We start from the raw sequence: 25,644 nt of genomic DNA, 5'->3' as shown, positions 1-25,644 counted from the left end.
GCAGCATTTTGACACCTCGATTCCGTTTCTCAAGGTAGAAAAGTGACGTCTATACGTCTTAGAGAGGTTCGTTTTTGAACCCCGTCAAATCCACCCGTTGCGCGTTGGTCTTCTTCGTCCGACATCCCGATCATCCATTGATCCGCGGAGGGATGTGTGTATAATGCCTAGATATCAGCGTGGTCACATTTTGTAGTGAAATGTGTGAGCCGTAGGCAATACGAAACCGAAGAAATAATCGGAAACTAATCCTCCAAGAGATGTGAAAGTAAGGCCGTTTATCACGTCGGCGATTGGTTGTCGACGAAGAGCCAATACTATAAATCTCTGCTCGAGGAGATTTGGTTGTCTAAGTATCGACACTTTTTTAGTAATCGTATTACGAGATAGCCGAACGTTGAGAATGTAATTTGGCAAATTTTTGTTCCCGTGATCTGCGAAGAACTCTTTGAAAATACAAAATCAGAGAATATTGGAATTTCAATCAATAGGGTAGATAACGATGCTTCATGTCAAATCACTTTAAAATGGCAAAAATCAAGTAGATTAGTTAGATTTCACCCTATGATAGTTCATTTTATTCAAATTACTATTTCCTACTAATTCAGTAAAACAGATTTTAATATTTTTTTCAGAAGTTGGTTTAATTTTGCCATTTCTTAATCGTAACCAATATCGGCGCAGCAGTCTTGTAGACTTAAATATTTAACGCTATCAAATTGATCAGCTAAAAGCGTTTTACTGAATTTGTAAAAATCCAGCGAATCTATTAGATTTTCGATAAAATCGATTTGAGATGTTAAACTTTTGTTTAAGATTCCCACATTTACGCACTGGTAAAACGATCTTCGGAGCTTAGGAATACGATATTTTAGTAAAGACTCATCGTCCAGTGATTTCGTTACGAAGTTAATAAAAAGTCTCCATTTTTGGCCAGCCCAGTCCCTTAAAAAAAGGAAGACTGAAAATTTCGTGTGGTTAAATTTTTTACTACACTCCTTACGGTTCGGGGTGAAAAATTTGTTGCAAAAACGTCAACCCTCCACGATATGTCACTCTTATTATCGTGCATGATCATCTAGTCACGATTTTGAACAGCTGAAAAGTATGTACCCTGATACAGTATGGAGACAGTGGATATTGATTTTCGTCCGTGTTTGCTCGATGCGTCCATGTGGATGTGTGAGCATAGGTATAGCTTACTCGCTTTTAGTTCATCATGGCAGTCCACGGGTTTTCCGATACCCTTGATTTTTTCGATGGGAAAAAATTAGTCGGTTGTGACACGGAATACGATTTTTACCGATATTCGCAATTTTCTTGGGTATACATGTATTGCATTATAATAATTGGAGTGATCATCTAATTTGTGAAATCCATTGACGATTTTTAGTTCGTTATCTATCGTGTGTCTACGTACGAAAACATTTAGAATCAAATTATAATCGAATAAATGAAGCAAACCGTGCATTCATCGTTTTTTCGTACACTTCATAAATCAAAACATGCTTACCTACAGCAAACGGCTAACGAGTTAATAGTGAAAAATCAATTACTACACTCTGAGTTTTTGAAAACTTCGTCGATTATCCAAAAGCAAGATTAGTTCGCTTGTTTCGGCTGTTTTTGGCGATAAAACAAAGAATTGCGTTGAATTTCTTGACATGAATATGACATTTGAAATTTGAATTTTGGGCTCGCTGTTCGAATTAATCTATCTCCTGGATCGTTATTTTAACCCGCATAACTCGCCCCTTGACCGTGAAACAAACAGAGGAGAAGCAAACAACTGAGCCTTTCGAGTTTCGGAGCAGTGGAGTCCCGAATCATGGGGATTGTTTAGGAAGGAAAACGTTGATTGTTACCCGTCTATATTTTCCACGTTGCGCGTATATCGAATGCGATAAAATTTTCAGTCGAGGAAAATTTCTGCCCTGTGTACCGCATGATTCAATGGTTTTATATTTACCAGAATTGCGCTACCCATGTCAATTCCCTTAGTGTAACTTCTACGTAAAGCTCAAAGATAAATTTACTTCGTTACCTTTTTTCCTCAAAATTTTTTCTCTCATTTTATATCTCCCCCTTAAATTCATGAAATCGTCAAGCGGAATATAACTTTCCCGCAAAGTTGAAAGTTCTCATTGAAAGCTCAAACTCGACCTGAAAGACACCTTTACTCGATATATTCTCTCTTCCACTCTCGACGAACACTCCGATTCTCATCAGCCTTCAAGTGGCGGTAGAACGACTTAAATTATAGCTTGATTAGCATAATTGGAAGTCATATAATTGAAGGCGGCATTGAACAAGCTCTGAATTTATGGCGTTCGGAACTGGGCCAAGAGAGAATTAATACCTGCATATTCTTGAAATAATAACAATGCAAAATATAGAATAAAAAAGAAAACGTAGACTGAGAACATGGTCACGTATTGTTCACGATGAATTAAATAAATTTTTAAAATTTTCAAACAAGGCGACATGTTTGCATACTTTTATCTACAACTTTCAATCAAAATAAATAACGCGGGAGGTAAATTTATGACTTATCCTGTATAATATTTCGGAACTTAATATCACCGGAATAAAACGTAGCACAAATTTATTCTTTGTAAAGTGGATCGATACTTAGCTAAAATTTCATTCAAGGGCTTGAGTTAAAATTTTTCAGAAATAACTTTTCGACGCCCTTGTATACCGGCAGCAACTTTTTCGCTAATCGAATTTGTCCTCTCCAAATTTCTAAGCTTTTATTCCAACTCCAAAATGATGATCAACAGCCTCGATTAAAGGAGAAACACCTAACGAACAGAGCAAAGCGACGGAGACCAAATTATGAAGTTTCGAGTACCCACACGGAGCGCAGACAGTAACTCTAAGGCCGGTCGATACCGCAGGTGAACTTGGCTGTATATAGGTGTTAGATTTTCCGCATACATATCTACCCGCGTACAACACGTACAGGTTGTACCTATTATGCCTAGAGGTATTGCGGGGGTCGAAGCAGTGCAATAGCGAGGTTACCCTGCAGGAACAGCCATCTACGGTGCATGTTGCAGGGCTCAAAGCCAGAGAGGTTGTCATATGCTTTCGCCATGAAATAATTGCGCCGGCAGTTTCAAGGGAAGAAATTACTTGCCATCCTCTGACCATTCTCTTTACACTTAAAAGGGATTTTGTTAGTTGTTCCGGGAATGCGAGCGACGTAACGAAGCCGCAGAATAACTTGACCGAGGAATCCCTTTGAAATTCGCCTTTCTCCTTCCCTCGTGTTTCTTTCACAGCAGCAAAAATCTCGACGGAAATTTTTTCGCCAGAGTTTTAGATACCTATATGGGAAGAGGCCTGTGCTGTTTCACCGAACAAATTAAAGGCACCTGTTACTTGATGTATTATATATATGCATGATGAGATCTGGCTATTTCACTTTGAGGTACTCGTTAGACTTTGTGGTGAAAAAAATAAATCGATCTTGTATATATCTCGAGATTCATCCCGACTTTTCTTTTTGCGCATATTATAGTTTGCCGTCTTTGTATCGGTACAAAATAGCGCGAAATGTCTGTCTGCAAATATCCGCGGAGTGATGAATTAAATAAACGATAAATAATATTCAGAGTGCGAAAAATATCTCTCCTTCAAATTTATACAATATTCTACATAAATAAACGACGAAAGAATGGAATAAAACAAGAATACAGAGAATAATTCTCTTCGAGAAGGATACACATTTGAATATTCTGACTAGCGAAAAGATGCTCCGAGGATGTAGTATCAATATTGAAATGTGTCACACAACTCTGAAAGGTACGAGTCGTTTATATTGAATACACAGCAGCTTTTTTTCCGCACAAAGCTGACATCTGCAAGATTCTCCCTCATGTCCTTGCGTATATTATACCAATTTAAACGGTATCCTGAAGCCGGTGAAGCGAACAAAATTAGTCACTAATTATTACAACGTCGACACTCGTGGCATGTTTATTAATAAATTTGCTAACCATACCGAATAATAAATTCGCTTGCGTGTAGATTGGAATATTAATGGATTAATGTGTGGGCAGTTTGGAATCCCGCTTGGCCGGTTCTGTTTGTTCGAAACCGGGTTCCCGGATGTTCGGGGAGATTCGAAAACGAGTGGGTGAAAATCTGTAGGTTAATTATTCATATTAACGTTGCTGTTCGCATCTTCCAACCGTGTATAACCACAGAAATTAACCGGGTCGGGAGCCTTCATGCGTTTTTCACCATGTAAATATCTCTTTCAAAATTTTTACGTTCTCTGGGATGCGCGGTTATTTTTCAAGATTCCAGAATCAATGTACACCAACAGAGTATTATTAAATGATATGCAATTGGTAGAAAAAATTTTGTTTGAGATTTAAGGTTTTCCACTAAACTCCACAAATTTTTTCAGACTTTATCTGCAGAAGCTCAAAGAATCTGTACAATTTATTATATTTTTTCCTTTCCAAGATTTTATCTACCTTGATACGGTAACTTGAATAGCGAGTAGATGATTCAAATTTTTGTACCTGCGGGACAACGATTGCTTGCGGAATGAAAAAAACTGCACCTCTCGCGCAGGTAATAAAGTTCGAGAAAAAGTTTACTCAAAACGAAATATGAAGACATGCTTAAGTAATGCGAGGGTGAAAATTTGAGAAAACAACCGTTTCGTGGCTGCAGATTCGCGGAGATGCGACAAGACGCCCTATAATCTTGCGGAAAAAGTGCATGTAGGGAGAATGTAAGCAGCGAAAAATCCCCGTTATAGCCGAATCTAAACCTTCAAATCTGAATTGTACAATTTCATTTCCAAATCGATAAGTCGAAAGAAATATTTCATCGAGCCCACGTCCTGATTGATTCTTTTATACGGTGTATAATACATATACTGCCGCATTCACTTCTTGAATTATTCATTTTTTATCGACAGCTTTTGATGTATAAGCTCTATTACGTATTACAACTTCTGGACACTTTTGATAAGAGGTAAAAGATTATTTCTACTTAAAAATCAGAATTCTTTGCCCAAATATACGTATTCTTGCGAGGAAACGTTCAGCAACGCAACAGATAGTGACGTAACGACAAAATAAAAATAATAATACATGGTGGAAAAATTGTACCGGCGAAATGAGGCGATTTATGAGTGAACCGTGAAATCGGATGTACTCGCCTGATTGGCTTTTGAATCCTTGAATATCAGCTGCTGTAAACTGCGATAAAAAATAGAATAGTCGAAATAAAAAACAAAAGTAAAATATTGAAACGTAATCCTCGTTACATTCCATATAAATCTTTTGTCTTGGTTTTGCAGGAAAAATGAAGTACCAATATCTCAAAGTACGACACAAAAAAATCAGATATGTGACAAATCTATGAGCCAATTGCTGTTTGAGTTGTACTTACAAATTTACGTGCTCGAACGGCTGGGTCCACGGCTCGTGGAGGTCCCACGGAGTTTGGGTCCAGTTCCGAAAAATACTGGCCCACAAGTCCCATGTGAACCATATTGCCGGATTCCTTATATTATAACTTTTCGAGATCTCTCACTTTACAGTTATCTTTAAATTTGGTCAGTGGTTTCAGAATCACTAAAAAAGGCAACAACAAGACAATTTTTACGAGAATTCATGGATTTTTCGTTTCACCGCAAATTTTGATACGACTTTAGTATTCCGTGAATTCGTAGAGCGGTACGTTTTCATTTTGAAGAAAGACGATCTCCTCAAAAGAACAATGTGCAACAAAAGTGCCGAAATTGCATTAATCTATTCCCCGCGGCAGCGCCGGAAGCACTTTGACCGTATGAATACGCAATCGTTGATCAATTAGCGAAAGGCGGCGAAGGAAAACTCCGATGCGTTCCAATAAATATTTACACTCCGTTGAACTGAGGTTAGCAGAGGAACAACGCGAGGTAATGAAAAAAGGAAAATTAAACCGCGTAACGATCGTTGAAATGAATTCCCACCCTGCGAGGGTGAGCTGGACAATTCAACACTTAACGCAGCTCACGCGTGTTATTAACTGGAAATAATGAGTTTGCGGGTCGAATCTTGGCGGGGAGAAAAAATTCCAATCATGAATTGACCCGCGGTGTTAATTCCACTTGTTATCCGAGTGTGTACGAGCCTATCTTAAGCGAGATAAAGTCGTGCGAGTGAGATAAGAAAACGTGAAACAAAACCAAACATTCACGTCGCGAGAAAACAACCATTCATCTCGCAAAAAATATTGACAAATGACTTTTCACGTGGAACAAAAATTTGGCAAACACGTGACGCAGTCGAATTCACGGTTACTCTCGTCTTATGCGACGAAGGGAAAAATCACCTTTCAAACCTCGGTTAGTTAAGGGTTTTCCGCACGATGCCCCACTGCCGACAGGATCAACTTGCTCTCGGGGAATGTTCGCAGAAATCCGCACGACTCTGGGAACTTCGAGTGAACTCGGAAACGTTCGGCTATCGGCGTGTGTTGGTGGAATGCACCATGTACAAACCGCCATGCCATGCCATGACCCGCGTAACGCGAAGCTTTGCTTTGTTTATTTACCCCGTGTGACCCACCACCCTTAACTGCACAGGCATCATTTGTTTCAATCACTTAGATTATCCGTCCGTCCACACTCTGCGCTATTTTCGATATCGGCTTTGATACCGCCGCGGTCAGGGTCTTCCGTTATTGGTTGCCAGGAAACACGGCCACTCAATTCCACGCTGGAATTCCTATATCAATTCTACGAACTGAAGGTTTTTCACAATTACTTGTAAACAACCGGTGAACCACAACAAGGTGGAACAACATCTCGCCAGAATTAAAAAGAAAGAAAACGAAAAAAAGACGTAAAATGAGGAAAAATTAATACATTTTCATAAAATTAATATATTTAAGGTTGATTTCGAACAGCATATACCTTGAAAATATTTTACCACGATCTAAAGTAAATTTGAAAGTTTTTTTTTTTCTCTCTCTCTCTCTCTCTTCCAAGTGGATCAAAAAATTGACGACAACTTTTTTTCAGAATCTCAATTTCACTCTGTTTCAAATAGATTGTCAGAAGAAAGTTTACACCTGGATGACTGTCTTCTCCGGAAAAATATAAGTAATTTAATACAACAATCTAGGATTGATGAATTTACAGAACAAATATTTGAAAAGCGTAAATTGACGCAATACGTATACAGTGTTGTCGGAAACACATTACATATTTATTCGGAATCGATCAGTCGATTGAATTTCACTGTATTACCGGAGTGATTTTTTACAGCCTTATAAACACCCGCGATCTATTCATGAAGCGAAATAAATTTTATCCCAAGTAAGTCTTCGTCAGTTGGGTTAAACAAACGGAGGATAAGTTGCAAACGTTATTTCGCGAGGCGCGGCCGTTTAACTTTTGCAACTTTGTTGATATAAAATCTTAGATAAAACGTACTTAAGTACAATTAAGTACATTCCAAAAGCTTTTGTCAACTCGCAGCGATATTTGGAGAAATCTGTTCACGTTTATCGACAAACTTTTCCTCAACTATGTTCAACAGTTTCGTTTGCTTATATCGAGGCTACGCTGATAATAATTCTGTTTAATTTCTGGCGAATGCCGAAGAACAATTAATCGGAATAATGGCAGTGATATGAGGTGCAAATTTTTCTTACTTTGCAAATGAAGTATTTCGACTCTGCGTACAGGATAAAACCGTTAAAAAAAACGTAGGTCAATAGTTTCGTGGGTGATAATAAATTCTAGAAATATCTTATTTTGATTTTTTTCCGTATAAAAAGGAAACCTGCTACACACGCATTTTACATTTGAAGCTTGCGTTGAAATCTTCTTCACCAGACGCGGATGTCTTGGAGATAAAAAGGGAGAAAGAGGGGGTGGAAATGAAGATTGAACGATGACGTCAAGGAGGAAAGCTTATTAAAGAGAAAACAACAACAACAGGCTTGTCTATCGCACGGGTTGATTAAAGGTGACTGCTCGGAATACTTCCGGCAGTTTTTCTACTTCTTAAAAGGAAATAGATTGTAGGTATCAGATTGTGACAAGTTACAAAAGAATTTTCTATCACTTTTTATTTATAAAAGATGCAGGCGCGAGTCTTAGGACCCGAAAAATAATTTCAGCTGAAAAACGGATCCGAATAAATAATATATATGAAAAAAAAATGAAAATTGCGAATAACCAGGCCAAAGTTTTCCAGAATCGCATTAAGCTTTCCGGTGTATCTAACGTAACTGAAACGATGGATTTAAACTCCTCACCCAAGGAAGATACCTAACAACCTTGATTTTCTGGAGCAAAATAAAACTGTTAAATTCATCCCCACGTTTCTCAAACCCGTCTCGAAAAATTACATGCTGAACTGTAGAGGATCCGCACGACACGATAACTTTACCCGCGTGATTCGCTGCACGATGCAAAAGAGGCTCACGCTAGAATATTTAATCGAAGTTTTCTCCAAAGGGTTTCGGACTGGAAATCGCGATGAATTAATGTCTTATAAAAGCGGCGAAATACTTGTGAATTTTCACATGTCGTTTAGTTTGTAAAAATGGTCTTTCAGTTCATAAACGTTATTCAGACATTTATTTTTATGGCTTTACGAGAACAAAAGTTAACAAGATTCTGTAACATTCTCACAAAGGAAACGTCCGATCTAAAATCTGTACGTAAAACGCTCTTCTGATCACAGTTTTTCAATTAGTCACAAACCTCAACGACACTTTTAAAAATACGAAAACGTCACAATAGTAATGACATGTATAGCGGCGAAAAAAGCAAAAAATAGAGTCGATCGATAACCGGACGGATGTAAGGGATTGTTGAATCGCATTAACGAAATTATGGCTGAACTTTTCACAGTTTGGTCCCATTATGCGGGATACGCCGCGTTATAAAAGAGCGATGAAAAACGTTTTAACACCGATTACGTAAATTTACTTGAATACACTTTTTTTCATACATATAATAATGGCTAAAAATCACTACCACACGTTGATTCACCCGCACTCTCGGTGAGTTAACCCATTTGCTTTTTTCTACACTATAATGTACAATCTTGATTTCCATGTTTTACGATTCTCTTTTACTGTATATAAAATAATCTTCACGTATATAAAATAGGGGTGAAATTTTCTGTCGAATCAATTGCGGCTATTTCTTTTGTATAATTATTCTCACATAGCGACAAAAACGCAAAATTTTGAAGAAAAAAAACTCAAATTCCGAAACACGTCCAAAACATCTCAATATCACCCAAAAAATGTTTCTTTATCCAAATAACGGTATTTGGATCACAATATGATGGCAAAAATATTTTGTGGGATCTTCCGATCATGCTTACTTCCGACGGGTGAAATGATGCTTCCAATTTTCACGTCGTAACTCCCACGCGCTGGTCACTGCGGGTCCGTATAAGTAAGAATGAAAGCGTTGTCATCGGTGTTATTGATTTCTCGATAAACTCTTGGCCAACTACTATACTCGAGCCGATAATTTAGCTAAATTTTCTCAACAAGCCCGCGCTCATTTTGCTTTGCGACGTCAATAGGCGGATGGGCAAGTTGTTGTATTGAATTATTCATGCGTTGCAGATACCTAACGGGGCGTGTTGCATGGACTTGTCGAGCTAACTACTCATTATTTTCCCTCCAACAAATCAAACATCGTAAGTCAATTTATATACTTTTCGCCACGCGTGGAGTGCTTTGAAGATAGAAATCATATAGAATGCATAAGATCGGTTCATCTCGTATTCAAAGTACCGCGAAGATTCGTCTCACCCTCGTTACTGTCAAGTGCCCAAGTGCTGCCGACGTCCCAGGTTTAGGTTCTAATTGGAATACAGGGAGTAAATTTCTCGTAACTTTCTATACAAAGTAGTGAAACTTCTCAAGAATTCTAATCAATTTTTTTTTCACCTCGCTGCTGGCGATGTCCAATAAAAAGTAAAACAGCGACATCGCGTTGAAATTAGAATACAAATGTCAAGGTGCAGACTTGCTGAGTATTATCTGAAACCTGAGAGAGAAGACCACGCCAAGAACATAAATTCTGATTTATATTCCAAGTTTCAACGGTCCTATATTATACACATGAATGCCAGATGGTGCAACTGCCGTTAAATTATTAATTGTAACAAGGATGGCTGGAGGGAGGAGAGGAGAGAATTCACTTCAACATTCAACGACCTGCAACGTTCAAGATTTATGCTCGCTCGCAAGCCGTGAATATTCGAAGTCTCTAGTTCGATCCGATTCATCGAAGCTTACAATGAGAACGTTTCTCCAACGAGAGTTCATTGAATATCGTAACATCACTTCACGATAACGGGTATCAAGCTTGACCCAGTCCCAATTTTATTCTGACGACTTTAATAACCCGGCGCTAATGTCCTGCAGCATCTATTCCGTATTCTTTTCTTACGCCGGCGCATCAACTCACAAAGTAATTTATGCAGGCCAACGTTGAGACCACTTGCAAAAATATATGAGAATGAAAAACCTATACAGATGTAGCTGTATAGAGGGTGGACCAAAAACGACCGAACCAATTTAAAACGTGAATAAAATTCAAACGAGTCTATCGATTTTAAAAAACTTTTTTTTAATATAAATTATAAGAACAAACCTTTTATTTTACGTCTGAAAACCCAAAACATCTTTATTCCTTGCCGAGATACAAGTTCTTGAAACACGGGTTTTAAAAAAGTCGCTGGGAGGATCGGAAAAATTAATGTTGAAGAATGTTCAACTTAATTGTCATCGTAAATTATTATTTGAAGACTAATTTATTTTCATTTAATTAACAACAAAAAAATTTACGACAGAAATTTATAAATAAATCTAATGAATTTCTTACTCCAACCTGACTACTGGTCGATGTACATCGACCAGCCCCGCCGTTAGCAGATTGACGGGATCGAATAAAAGCCAAATTGAAAGCGAAATTTAGTGATGAAGTTCGATGTGTCCACCATTTGCATCTACTACTGCCAGAATTCTCTTTCTCTATGAAACGCGATACGAATATTTCATTCTTTTAATTTCTAGCGAAAAAAGGTTTCTGAAAATCGACCAACGCGTTCGGATTTTATTCACGTTTTGTATCAGTCCGGTTTCTTTGGCCCACCCTATACATGCCGTCGTTGCAGTCTCGCCCTGTCGCGAGGAGAACGCATTTCATAGGAATAAACACCGAGCCTTTATACAATATGCAACATCTAACGATAAATACGATTTGCCACTTTGGGCGCGAGTATCGCTCGCGTGTATATAGAAGCTACTGAAATCGTGTCTCAGCTACTGATTAACCTGGATGGAATTGTGTCTGTACTCGGTAAGCTTTCAGGCAGAAAATCGAGTTACGAAACCACGGCGGTAAGTAATTTCTCATTCATTGGACCTGCATCAAGGAAAAAGAAATTTCGATAAATCAACAACGTCTCGTACCCGCCATATTAATTATTGATTGCAATAGGTTTAAATTATCCTCACAATACTGCAGGGAATTTGCAGCACGTATGATTGCGTCCTTGACCTTCCTTCCCCGAAGGTAAAGAAGCTGCGGATCACACTGGCCTAAGGGGGATAGAGATGGAAGAAAAGAGAGAGGGTAAGACGAGGGGCAGAGAACAGACTGCAGAAAACCCCGGGAATCGTGGCGTCTGACCGGACGTTGAGTTTCGTCACTGAATCACCCGAGATGCTGTTTTCTCTGAAACCGTTATACACCTAACAAAAGTTGATGCATATTTGAAGGTGGGAAATAATAAATGAGATCTGGTACAGGTATTATCATCCTTAGTTTTTTCTGGGCTGTAGAATTAGCCCGTGATAATTAGGTCGAGAAAACTTTTCGGTAGACGTGAATACACAACCGCGCTTATGTACAAACCCAGCCTACGTTTAATTTTCGTGTCTTCAGTTACCCGACGGTGGTTCAAACTTTACATTAACAATTTCCCAACAGTGTACAGTATCTGCACAGTCAAATTGACCAACTTCTCCAAATCCCGAGCGAGTTTCGAAGCTGTGAGTATATAATATATATTATACATATGCGCACGTTATAAATGCATATATGGGAAAAACAGGATAAAATTAAACGGGTTCGGAGAAATATGTACACCAGGATGTCTCTTATTTAGGGCGTTGAAGAATTTTTGCCAACCCATCCCCCAGATCAACTTCAAATAATTAGAAAACAATCACCTAATTTTTTCAGATTTTTACCTCAACTCAGTTAGTCCGCTTTGTGGTCGAAGTTTCTTCCGGAAATAACATGGGAAAAACTTTTTTTCTCAGTATATATTTTATTGTGAAATTAATAATGTTAAAATAAATTTTATAACTGTGAGATCTTAGTCAACAATAGTGCTACTGTCTGGAAAAAAAATCATATAATCATACCGCTCAATCTCGACGAATTGCACACTTTCGAAACCTGACCTTTTTTTTTTTATTTAGAGGAAAGCAATTCGTCTAGATCTGCTGGAATCGCGATGTAAATTTTTTTACAGATAGCAGCACTAATGCCCACTAAAACCTCGCAGTTGCAGATTTTTTAAAACATTATTACTCTAGCAACAAAATAGATACCGAGAAAACAAGTTTTTCCCATGTTATTTCCATAAGAAACTTCGATCACAAAGCAGACTATCCCAGAGTTGAAGTAGAAATCTGAAAAAATTAGACAATTGTTTTCGAATTATTTGAAGTTGATTTGGGGATGGGGTGACAAAAATTTTTTACCATCCTAAATAAGGGACACACTAATGTACACCGTTCACGAGTATTGTTTATACTCCGTATCATTTTTCTAGAGCCTTAGAAAGAGTTTTGTTTTCTGAACGTATAGGATAGTGTTTTTTTTTTTCCCCCCTTTGCGAAGAAAAATATAACACCTTAGAAACATCTATATTTATTATTCGGTAGTGCAAGCTCGCCTCGCAAGATTTTAACGATTTTTGGACTCTGCAGATTTTGCAGTGCGGTAGCGCCGCGTATCTGGCACGCGAGGAGACCGCGAAGTTTGCTTCACTCGGGGGTTGAAAGCTCGCCTCAGTCGATAAGCCTAGAGAGCTTTCCGCTAAAGGGGCGCTTTTTTACCGCATGCCAGTAAAAGCGGTCACCTGAATACCGGCGACCGTGAGTATCTTCGCACGCGAGTAGGAATAAATATGTTCAATTGACGGTAATGATGACCACATGATGAATTGTAACAATTTCAATTGATTACTCGATTCGTCGGATTATTCCGAGAGATTGTTATTGCTTTATCTCGTTATCGGCTTGCGGATGAAAATCCGCTGTCAACCATCGACTGTAATCCAAGCGGATCGTCTAGCTGCTGTATATTAATTGAACATTAAGACTGGACCTCTAATTATGCATTGAATCTATCCGTTGGCGAGTCTATTGGTTAACAATGATTCAGTAATCGCATGGTTACGTCTCTTCACGAGTCTAGACTTGGATCTAACGTCTTGTCGTTAAGAAAAAAAAACAATATGTGTATTTCATAGTCATTTTTTTGAGAGAAAACAATGTTTCAAAAAACAAATAAGTAAAATAACTCATCTAATATTGCGACAAAGTTAACCTAATGAAATATACTTATGCATAAGAAAACTCGATATCGATTTGTCAGAGTAAATAAAATGATTCTCGGGTTTCTCAAATTCGGTCATAATTTTCGTGAGAATCTAAAGATTTTCCGGGCTCTGAAACTATTTGTCCCGGAATCAATTTGGAGCCGCCTGTTTAGACTGATTACCGCCTCGAAGAAAAAAAACATACAATAAGAAATGACAATTTCCAATCGTCATATTTTTTGTTTATAATTCTCTGAAGTAAATTAGCCGCAAGTCAAATTTTCAATCACCCGGTAGACAGAAACTCAAAATAAATGGTCTACCAAAAAAGTCATTAGAAAAACTATCGATTTGCGATATTCGAATAAAGTGTTTGTCATAAAAACAACAACTTTGCGGTCTTTCGTGTAAAGCTAGATTAAAGTCCCGACCCCTGCTGTACTTGGCCAAAGTTAATCATATCTCTTGGTTAACCTGAGGTTCGGTTCTTGAGGTTAATAGTCCTCAAACTGTCCTCCGTTAGTTTCGAAAACCTTGACCCAAGTCAACCTGTAATAAACCTTCAATTTGGCATGGCGAGCAAAGTCTGCGGGAAAATTGAAGTTAATTTAAGTTTTTAACGAGTGGAATTCAACGATAATTTAAACGGTGGTCTGCTTATCACCAATTCATTTTCTGATTCTCCAATCAAATCTGCAAATCGTTAACATACTTATTGGACAGTCCTACCCTGAGTAGGTATATGAAAACCCCGATAATGGCTTTTTCAATCACCAAAAGTGATTCAGTTTTTCTGCTATTCGTAGATACTTCACTGAAATTGTACCTGCAAAAACGTAGTATAGAATTCGTACATAGGTCGGCACACGTGTAAGAAGCACAGTTCAAGAGACCCATGCACGAATGCAAATGAGAGTGATAAATGTTTCACGATCGTTTTAGCAACGTGAAGGAAGAAAAAAAACTGCCGACGGCGGGTCGACTCCAGCTTGTGTTAGGCACGAAGTTTAGTTTGCGAGGCGCAAGATTGATGATGAAACCACGATAAATTTTTTACAGGTAAAAACGTCCGCGGTAAAACTGCACCGCACGCGTTAAAAGTGGGAAATATACGAAAATGAAGAATATTCAACGCCAGTGAATCTGTATTATGTGTCAAATAAAACGCATAAAAATATGAAGAAAGATCAGCAACAAACTTTACAAGCAAACGTGAAACGAACCTCGAAATGCCTTCAGCTGATTCTGTTATTTACATCTTTATCCAAGTAATGGCCACAATTCGATTCGCAAAAATAAGAAGTTAAGAAGCTGCTGATTTGATTCGTTATCACGACAACTTCGAAGATATTTAACATAATCAGAAAAATGTTGAGTTTGGACAGCTAAAAGTTTTTTTTTTAGTGTGAATAAATTTTAGGGTCAAGCGTTGTGTTGAAGCAATCAAAAAATGTAATCGAACTATTTTTTCTAAGAAAAGGTTTGGCACCACAATCCCATAAATTCTTTTGTGATTCTAAAATCAGATCTGCACAACGAAATCATTTTGTATAGATTGCAAAATGACTGTTTAATCATCGTTACTGAAAAAATTATCGTTTGATTGTAATATAAGGTACATGAAACAAGTGCCACAACAAACAATGGCAAAGCAATGCAATGCAATTATTAATTGACAGGCTGATTCAATGCTGTTATACCAGAAATGATTTAGTTCTGCTTATTTGACTCGACATATGCCTGGGAATAATAACTTATTTTAACTTCGTTATTTTCAACAAAATATTATATTCACCACAAGTTAAAATTTCTGCAAAATACGTCTATAATTTGATTTCGTTTAAAATCTGAAAATTTTTCTTCAAGTGCACTCTGTTGATTAGAATCAATAATCATTACACCCTCTGATTCGGTTAGTACGTGATATTTTATATGTTTGGCAGAGCTGTTCTGTTTATAGAAGGATATAACGTGATGGTTAACGATGCAGTTATCACGCGTGAGGTGAACGACATGTGACTAACGCAGTTTTCCTCCACAGAGATTATTTTATTTCCTGCGTTATGAAAATATCTAGGTACAAAAAATTCTCGTTTAATCGTGTCACAGCTAATTTACAGGGGAGTCATTTAGAAGTTCGAAGTTTTATTTACGCTATTTCTTGTGACGTATGTCTCTGCCTGCACGCTGACGAAGCACCCAGCGTCCTTCTCCAATAAATGAGGGTGAGAAAATGAGGATTTTACCTAAATTGGCTGTTTATCTCGATGGCAAGGAGAGCGATACCTAGTAGATGGAATGGATAGATGGATGCATGGTTGACTTTATTGGACGCTGGCAACTCCACGCATTCAATTCCTCACCCCGTACATACATAGCAGCACATACATAGAAACCACCTGAGTTTACACGTACCTATATATACGTTACGTTCAAAAATAGATCTCCCCCCCCATAAATTTTCTGGATCAAAACAGCTCCTCCTCGGGGGTGCGAATCAAATTGAACCTGTCATGGAAAGGATCGCTTTCACCGTTTTCCTATTTTTACTTTCATTTTGACCCCTGTTTTCATCCAATACCGACAAATTTTATTCCATCCCGTTTATATCCAGTACGAAAATAGAATAATGAGTGACCCACCCCGGCACAATCGGTGAAATCGTTTAAATTACGTATATTATTGAATATGCTGGTAATTGGGCGGAATTTATAGAGTTTAGAGAAAATTATCTGTTTTGTTTTTTATCGTTCTTCATCCGAAATATATGCTGTTTTTATGTCAAACATTAATTATCCTGGAGCCCACAGAGAAAATGAGTTATTATTACTATTTTTTTCTAAGTTTATCTAGGTCAATCTCGACAAAACAAAAAACACCATAAAATTCGGAAATTATATTACATGAAATACTATATTTTAGCTATTCGAAGAATTTCTACAATTATTTGTATTGTTCTTCTGCTTATCCCGGACTGTCCTTTCAGCCAACTGGCAGCCCACTGCCCTGCACACGATATTTAGTAACCGGAACTCTTATTTTTGCTTGTACAACCACGTCACGCACAACGGAACCCCGACTAAATATAACATTATCCCTCGAGCATATTGTTTGAAAAATTCATGCATGAAGTTCTTGGGTTTTCAGAGTCGGTGCACGGGAGTTAAATAATTCTGTGACGAAGGGTGGGTTTGTATCCAAAATTATGATATCACCAGATCCAAGCAGCGATAGAGAAAATCTCAACTGGAAAAGGAAACGTAAAACACGAATGTTCAATTATACGAATTCGAGATTTCACGTTTATTTCGTCGCAGCGAAATATTTTCCGATGAATAGAATCGTGCGTTTCGCTAATTTGTCTAAAGTTCGGAATTAATTAACTAACTTTGTACAGCGATTTTTATTTGCGAAAAATAATTACAAAAATTTTCACCGACTTGAATGAACAAATAAAATTATAGTACGCTTCGAAGTATCGATGTAATCACAGTTTAAACATCAGAAACATTTTACGATCCCACTCGATTTCTCAATCTAGCTTTACCCCCAAGTATACTTCAAAAGGTCTGATACGAAGAATCGGAAGCATATATCGCGATATGTCTTTGAAATTCAATTCAGTCGAAGTTGTAGGAAACTCAGAATCTGGATTCCCGTTCACGTTTCTTATAGAATAGTTTCCCGAAGTCGGTTCGCGTTCATCCGGACTATACTGAATAGAAATACGATTACATACGCATCAGTTCTATAACTCTGGAATTAATTTGTCGAAGGATTGATGGCGTTTGTAATGGGAAATTGCGCTCGAGCGTCGAAGAGCCATAATTAATGTCTCGCGTTCCGACTAGCGATTGGACGATATTAAGTCACTGTCAGCTTTCGTCCTTTCTAATCTCACCCTGCTTTACTTTCCCACCCTCGTTCCAGACTATTAATTTCTCTAATTAATTATTCGGGATCCGTATCGACAGCCGGTACTGATTGTCAGCGCGTTCTTCTATTGTTGTATATATGCTTATGGGAAGCAATAAACCGCGATGATTCATAAAGATGAGAAAGAATCTCTTGTTTAAGAATTCAGACCTGACTACCGTGCCAGGCCGGCAAAGCTTCCCGAATAATTCAACGCTTCTGGGCGTTCGTCCATGCGACATAATTCCAACCCTTCTCAACTTTGCCGCTCTAAAAACTCCCCAAGAAATTGCTGTACTGAATTTTGACCCTGGTTTTTCCTGAGGAAAAAACGCCCCCAGCGATGATACCCTTAAAAAAAAGACGAAACAGCAATAATAAGAATGAATAAAGACGTACGTTCTTCTTATACTTTCAAAGACGTTTACATTAAAACTTGGATCATGTATCTTTATCTAGATCAAGTTGGCGTTCACACCTCTGAACCGCCCGTATAATATATAGGTTGTTAAGAAAATTCACTTCACATCTTGAGCAAATAAATTTACCAGGCGCTCGGAGCTTTTTCCGTATATATCAAATGTGACGTCCTGCAAGGGGTACCGGAACACGTACACATAGGTATATATGCAAACAAGAAACAAATCAGAAGCTAGTAAAACACGCGAAGCAAGATGACAGCGGAAAAAGCAAACCTACCACAAAACCGGTCGCAAGCGTGAAAATCGTGGAAAAATATATGACTTGAAAGTAACAGCGAAAAGTGTAAGACTGAATACGAACGAGTTTGGTCTGTTTTTTATGGGTATAAAGGGTTGAAAAATGCTCAAATACCTTACTTTTTACGACTTCTATTCAATGATTGATATTTGGAGAGGTATGGGAAAAAAAATAGGAAAATCGATAGCTACCTCGCGTGACAAAACTCATGCCCCCTCAACGTCTTTGAATAAACGTTTTTAAGCGTTGCCGTGTTGTGGTTCCTTCGGTGCCATGGGACTCGGTATACCATGAGCCTAAGTCTGATGGATACAAATAACGCTATACCAGTTTCGTAAAATGATACCGCGGCGGGGTGAATATTTTGTAGGTATACTTCGAAATGAAGCGATGCGCGACGAAGATTCGCCGAAGCATGACGTGAAGAACAGTTCTAAGCAAGACGAATAGCCTGACACATTTCGCACGTTTACCAGGAAACTCACCCCAATACTATAATACTATATGCACGTATACCTACGCCTTGGGCATAGCTCTACGAGGTGTAATATACGTATGCTTTCACCCTTTGAAATTAGCACATGGCATGCGGGAGTGACGCGAGTGAATAATTGTTCGGGAACACGTGGCCATTTCGACGAGTCAATTTATTACCCGAAACAGCGATGTATAAACTATCTAGAAAAGTCGAGCGTTGAGTTTCAAACTGCAGATTCGTAATCGAACGGCGTAAATTTAAGCTTTGTCAATCACTGCGGGTATCGTTGGTCTGCAAACGCGTGTAAAACACCACTTTCCAGGAGACGCACCCTTGTTTAATGGCAAAACACGGTGGTTAATCGTTCATTACAGTGCCATCTTATAGCTGAACTGGCAGCAGAGTTTTGTCATGTTCTGCACGCACTGTGACACGAACGAAAGGGAAAGACACATCTGGTCAATTTTCATAATATGACGAGTCGTCTGACAGCCAAGCCCAACGGGATAAAACGAGGACACCTTTATCACGTGTCAGCCTTCCGTTATTCCGTGCGGAAATCCTTTTGCACATGTCTATCTTACATCTTGTTCAACATTTTGTTTCCAAGACCTGCAACCCTGTCCAAAAGCTACCCGCTGGAAGAAACCGTCACATTTTCAGTACATTTCAGAGTCAGAATTACAGGCATGTAAGCGTCCTGAGCTTTACCCAGTTTATTCTGTCAGTTACACACCTTGCCCGTCAAAATTTCGGCACGAAGGATCGCAGGATCGCTAATGAGTTTACCAGAGATCATATATCCTGCGGCAACTGAGGGCGAGGTTAAATATGGAAGGAGACACGTGGGTTTGTCACCGTTCAGATAAGCTTCAGCTCATACACATTACATTGTTGCACGACTCCGTGAAAAATTATGTAGGTACAAATACTACAAATACTGTAGTGCAAATTGACAGAATTACGAGCGCCAAAAATCGAGCAAATTTATGCTCTGGCGTATATTTGAAGCAATTTTTCACGCGCGGTATCTCTACAGTTTTTTTCGCAAATGAAGCAGCAGACCTTCGTACTTTGTGTGAGTATGTCGGTGAAAAATATTATTGACTATACGGAGAGTTGAAACGGTTCGAAACGAAATATATGCAAAAACGGAAAGAAAAAGAAATTTAACTTTAAAAAAAGGACCCGGAACAATTACAGTGGCGCAATTTGCGATTGTTATTATTATAATTATTATTGTTGTTATTGTTTGTTACATGCATTTCATGCAGCAGTGCTTCGGGGTGAAAACAATGTGCATGGCCAGTGAATTTGCTTTCAAGAACTGACAAGCTTTTTTTTTTTTTGATTGTGGAACTACTACGTGCTATCTTTCTTCCTTTCTCTCTCAGCTTCGCCTATACTTTGATACATGTCGTTTGTCTCAACGATATATCCTCGTTTAGCAGACGTTAACACTGAACGGTGGACAGAATGAGGATGAAGGACGAGTAATTTATTTTTATTGCATGTAATATACGGTCAGGAGGACAGGAGAGTTGAAAAATGAAGAAATTCGTTATCTACAATCGAAATATCAGGATACTTCCGTGCATGATCCTCGATATAAACCTGCATTCCACAACAGGGTTTCAAAATGCTTCCTCACGTTAATGTATGTCATGGATACATGTCTACAAATAAACTGATAACGATCAGAATGAATGAAATTTTGATTATATACGGAAACGCGAGGGCACTGAAGGACAATTCCCGCGATTCAATCTTCCTTGCGCCTCCGCGTCCTTTCAGCAATCATTGCTTATAATTCAGACGATTCAACATCCTTCCACCGTACCAAAATGATTCAAAGACCAGCCTGCTTCAGTTTATTCTAAACATTTCTCCCCCTGTTCTTCCGCTTTTATACCAGATTGACACACTCAATACGAGACGTGACGAACGCGTATTGCCGGTATAAATCGTGAAAATTTTGGCGCGACGCGAACCTTGGACGAGAAATGTATAGTAGAACTCAAAATGGTTAAAAGGTGTAAAAAGCCGAGGGGGAGAAAAGTAGTAGAAGTAAAGTAGCGAAACAAAGATGGTAAAGAAGGTAAAAAAATAAGTATATATATATATATATATACACAAAGTATGGCACAACGCTCGAACGGTCGATGAATTTTTTATCTCGTGAGAGAATCGTCATGCAGGGAAAGACCCGAAAGAAATATCCGACGTAAAAACGGAGGTTGGAATAACGTGAAAAAGGGAATACATTCTTGCGCACTGTAGCACTGTATAATAAAACTAGGGTGAATAATTCAGAGGCAGTAGCGGCACTTCCGTGCCATGCAAAAGTCCTTCACGATTACATCAAACGTCATCATCGTTTCTCCCCCTGTTGAATTTTTCGGACAAATCGTGTTAAAATAGCTGCAAAATCCCTCGGTGAGAGATAATTCAAAATTCCGATCATTATTATCTCCCTCTAGTTATTCCGGGGCGAGTACAACAGCCGAAAAATTTCAAGTGCCAGGTCGTACATGTCGCCTCGTTCATGTGCGCTCTCCTCGCTCCTCTGTAATAAGAGGAGATGGGACGACGCATACTTGGCGACGACAAAATGTTTCCCCTTGTCAGAGTGTCTCTAAATGAAGCTCAACGAACGCGCGAGTAGAAAACCCTGTTTGAGGGTGAGTTCAGGTCCGGGTAGTTTAACTCGTGGCAGCTGAGAGGGTCGATCTCGTCGACGTCGAGGAGAAAGCCGTCGCGAAATGTAGGTAGCCTTGAAAATTACAACTAGTTAACGTCCCTGAAAATTCTGAGTGCACAGAATCCTCCCCGAATCCAGGATCCCAAATTTACTCCAGCTTTGTCCTACTTTATCAATCCTCGCGTAATTGATTAGAGTCTGATTCACGCTGTGGTCGTCGTTTCCATTATCCTGCTCGGTATCCTGAACAGATGTACCCTTATCGGCACTTCGTATTATTTCTTTTTATCCTGCCGTGTGAATTCCTCGGAATTAGAGAAACAAACGACTTTGAAAAGCAGCTTCGATGTCACGACGAATTGGAAAAACAATCCATATCGGTTCTGATGAAGTTCAGTCAAAGTCCGAGCGTAAAAAAGTTTTGGCTTATACTTTTCCATATACCCGTGTGTAGCAGCTCGCTTGGAAGGAATTTTTATTTTCCTAGCTTTTTCTGCTCCGAACTTTCGGAGCATGGATGTGAGAACGTAACGAAAGTCGAGAGGAACTGTTATCCTACTTTTATTATACTTCCGCGAGAAGTTATTACATGTTTATCTTGTAGATACTTTTGGGAATATAGTAGCTAACTTCCTAGCTGTTTATGGAATTCACCAAACTGGTCACGCTTATTAATGGCACTCGATTCATTAGGTTGTTGTTTGCTAATTCCACCCAAACAATTTTCAATTAATCTCTACGCCAAGTTCGACTGCATACAGTTGACGGTTTAAATTATTGAACTGTCGGTTACGTCTAGCATAGCGTCATGTTTCTACAAGCTCGTACATACAACATTCATGAAGCCAGTCGAGCGGAAATAACTTTGAAAAATGTATCAAGTCGAATGGGAGTTAAGGATAAGGATAGAAACGTGTTGAATTTTCAACGATATTGCGAATTCATTTTAATCGCGTCGCGTCTCGCTCGTCTTCTGGCAACCTTTTAAATAAATCCCTTTTTACTTCTTGCAGAGTAGGTACGTAATAATTACACTCCCCTAAATTAGAGCCACAGAGAATTCGTTAAGTTAATTTATTTTTTCCATTCCGCACAATTACAGCCCGCTAATGGTCTTTGTATATTATTATGTCTCTGAACTCACGGCGAAATTACTCTGCAAGAAAAAGGCTAATCCGTGAACTCTTAGCAGCCTATCAAAAACCATCATCTAATCTTGTATCAACTCTGCGGCTGCGGCATATCGGCACTAGCTATGATACTGACCGTGGAAACTTGGATCGATTTCCTACGGTTGGACTCTGCGGAAGAGGACTCTCGGTTCGTAATGCGGAACCAATTAATTACTCTCGCAAATAATTGCGCTGCGGATTCTACAGCCGGCCAGCCGTCCGATCGCCGGTATTATTTCCGCGACTTTTCCAGAATCGCACTCGACCGAATTGGCATTTATAAACATGGCCAATTCGTGCCTGCAGTAGATTAGACATCGAAATATCTTAGCTGCTGCCAAACATCCAGGCGGTCGTTTGTCAAACTGGCAGTTAAAGTCCGATTTTACCAGAAAACGCGATTTTAATCGATCATCGGCTAAATTCGTCCTGCGGAGTTCGTCTCACGTTTTGTCGATGTTGCAAACCTCGTGTAATTACACTTGTGGATAATTGAGGGAGCCGAATAATTATGCAGGTTGATTGTCACTATAATTATCATAGCGCAGCATCCTTGTTGCTACACGTTTGATTTTCTTACGACTAATTTGCCTGCTTGTTACTTCAGCGTTCAGTTCATTCAGACAATTCTGTTCGTTGATTTATATACCTGTGAATAACTCGAAGCTTTTTGGAAGCTTTATACTATGATAATGGAGAACAGAATGAAAAGTCCACCGCAGGATAGCCGATGAGTTTTAGTTCTTATACCTGTAACGCGAGTAAATCTATAGTCATCAGGTTTGTTTAAAAATCTATATTCAGAATTTACTTTTCTAAAAGATATTCCAAGTATTGCGTGAGGTTCGTGTTGCGGTACTCAAAAGTCGAGCAGTCACGACCCCCGCATCTTGTATAAAGCCACTTCCCACCTTCGGTCTCAACTTTGAACCAGACGCGAAGAGGAAGAACATGTGTTTGATGTACATCTTTCTTGAGAATTACGAGCCCTACTCAGCATCGCCGGGGGGGAATGCATTGATACTAGAGTATGTTTAATGTATTATACACACGTACAAGATAAGGGAACGAGGTAAGTTAGTTACGAAGTTAGGTCTGAAACTCATACACCCATATCCTTGGTGTAGGCACGTGTCTAGCGTAAATTGAAATGCTACTATACAGCATAGAACATACATAATACAAACGGGCGACGTACAAAAACGACGGAGGATTTGGTGAACAAGTTATACACAATTCATTATCATGCATCATGCAACTAGTAACAAAATACATTCTTTAGTACCTTAATAAGGCATGGTATAATGGGTGATGGCGTGCTCGGGTGTATCGATCCATTCCCACGACTGCAGCGACTTCGTGTAAGAGAGAGAGAGAGAGAGAGAGAGAGAGAGAGAGAGTATAAAGCGATCCTAGCATACATCTATGTATACGTCGTAAAAGCTGCATGCGACAAACGCGTTGAGGTTCGTCTCGAAAACGTCGGCTTGATTAACTCACGTGCAGCTATAGAATCGATTATCGAATCGGAACGTTAATAACAACCGTCAATATTTGACGAGTTTGATCTGTCAAGGAGTCTGGTGAATATGATTAACGGCGATCAATATTCGCGAAACAAAGGCTAGTAGAGGTTTAAATGATCGTAAAGCGAAAGATTCTGCACTGACGAATAGCTGGCGACAGGGGTGAGAATGAAAAATCCACGTAGACCTATAATTCCAAGGGAAGTTACCCGCCACCGTAACGAGATTCCACGGTATTCGTCGAAGTTTAACGGGTTTCACCAGTCGCGGCCAACGACTATAATGGGGTATAAAAATGGACGTAAAAAAAAATTAATCGAAATACTACGAGAGGCAAACGCCTGCGAGAACCCTCTTACGATAATATGCAATTCCATGCGAGAATTGCGGAAAGAAGTTGATCCTCGTAAATGTAGCGTTCGGTTATTTTTTCAAAGCCCGTGCCAAGTGGACGGGAATCACATAGGCTTTGTTTTTTTCACCCCGAACTTTCAATGGTAATATTGTACCATCATGTCTCATGCCAAACATGCCATTACGTCTCGTTTGACATAAGAATTTTCAACCTCACGTTTTTTGTTACGGAAGACACTTGCATTTACGCTAGCTGACACAATTTTTATAGAATTTAATCAGCCCTCATGAAGATTGAAGAGACAGCCCACCCTCGTTGTTGATTAAATCCACAATTCGTAATAATTATTGTGACGTGCATGCGTTAATTGGTAAATATTTTATGATATACCTACCCAAAAATTAAAGATCGTGGTTAAGTTTCAATTTAAACAAAGCATTTCCGTAATGCCCGCACAATTCTGAATAATGGTTCAAGCTGACTTTCGATATTTCACGACCGTTTTATACCACGACACTTACCTGTATGTGTAAGATGAGAATCAGATATATATATATACTGGATATTGATTGTCGATTTGCAACCACGACGTTGAATGATATCTGTGGACTCAATTGTTGACACGTGACTCCAGCATGAATAAGTGGTCCGGGTAATTAAGGTGAAAATGTAGCGATGTAAAGCGAGTTTGAGGCGAAGAGAGTACAAGGTACAGAAGCGTGTCTCCATTGTGCAGGAAGCATTCGAGGCGTGTTCCGATTGTCCTTGAGAAACAAAGGACTTTAGGTATATAATTAAACGGGAAAAATCGTCCTCTTCCCACGAGATATGCGTGCTGCGGGTTGCCAACCATTGTTCGTTGACAAAGCTTCGCGATATAGCCGCAAAAGCCGTCTCCCAACAAACATCGCGCAAACAAGGAAGACGCCTGCAGTAAACGCGAGTAGCAACGACGCGTTGTTGAAAGAAAATCACTCAAAGATGAATGGGACCCACATACCGCAACAAAAGTTAGGGAAAATGATGGAGAAAAATATTTTAAACATCTGCGACGATATTATGTGCGTTGATAATAGTGAACGCGAATAAAATAACGTTCATGCTGTGCGATGGAAATAATTCTGAACAAATTCCAATAAGGCAAGTGAAGATATAAATTATATT

At 38.9% G+C, this 25,644-nt stretch overlaps 1 protein-coding gene across 3 annotated transcripts in view; it reads right to left on the bottom strand.

Moving 5' to 3' along the window:
• The window catches only part of LOC124409202 (synaptotagmin-7), a 165,474-nt gene that overhangs the window by 105,890 nt on the left and 33,940 nt on the right, over positions 1 to 25,644 (bottom strand). The window contains exons 1-2 of one of the 3 annotated variants that reach the window (XM_046886657.1): positions 6,346 to 6,398; positions 5,419 to 5,603 (exon numbers count right to left, since the gene is read on the bottom strand). The exons of the other annotated variants lie outside the window; for them this stretch is intronic. Coding sequence (XP_046742613.1) covers positions 5,419 to 5,520 — 102 coding nt within the window. The 5' untranslated portion in view covers positions 5,521 to 5,603; positions 6,346 to 6,398. Of the gene's footprint in view, positions 1 to 5,418; positions 5,604 to 6,345; positions 6,399 to 25,644 lie in introns of those variants that run through there. 3 annotated transcript variants of the gene reach the window in all.

Source organism: Diprion similis, chromosome 8 (genome assembly GCF_021155765.1).
Source record: "Diprion similis isolate iyDipSimi1 chromosome 8, iyDipSimi1.1, whole genome shotgun sequence".
NCBI lineage: Eukaryota > Metazoa > Arthropoda > Insecta > Hymenoptera > Diprionidae > Diprion > Diprion similis.
This window is presented reverse-complemented; position numbering and strand designations above follow the sequence as displayed.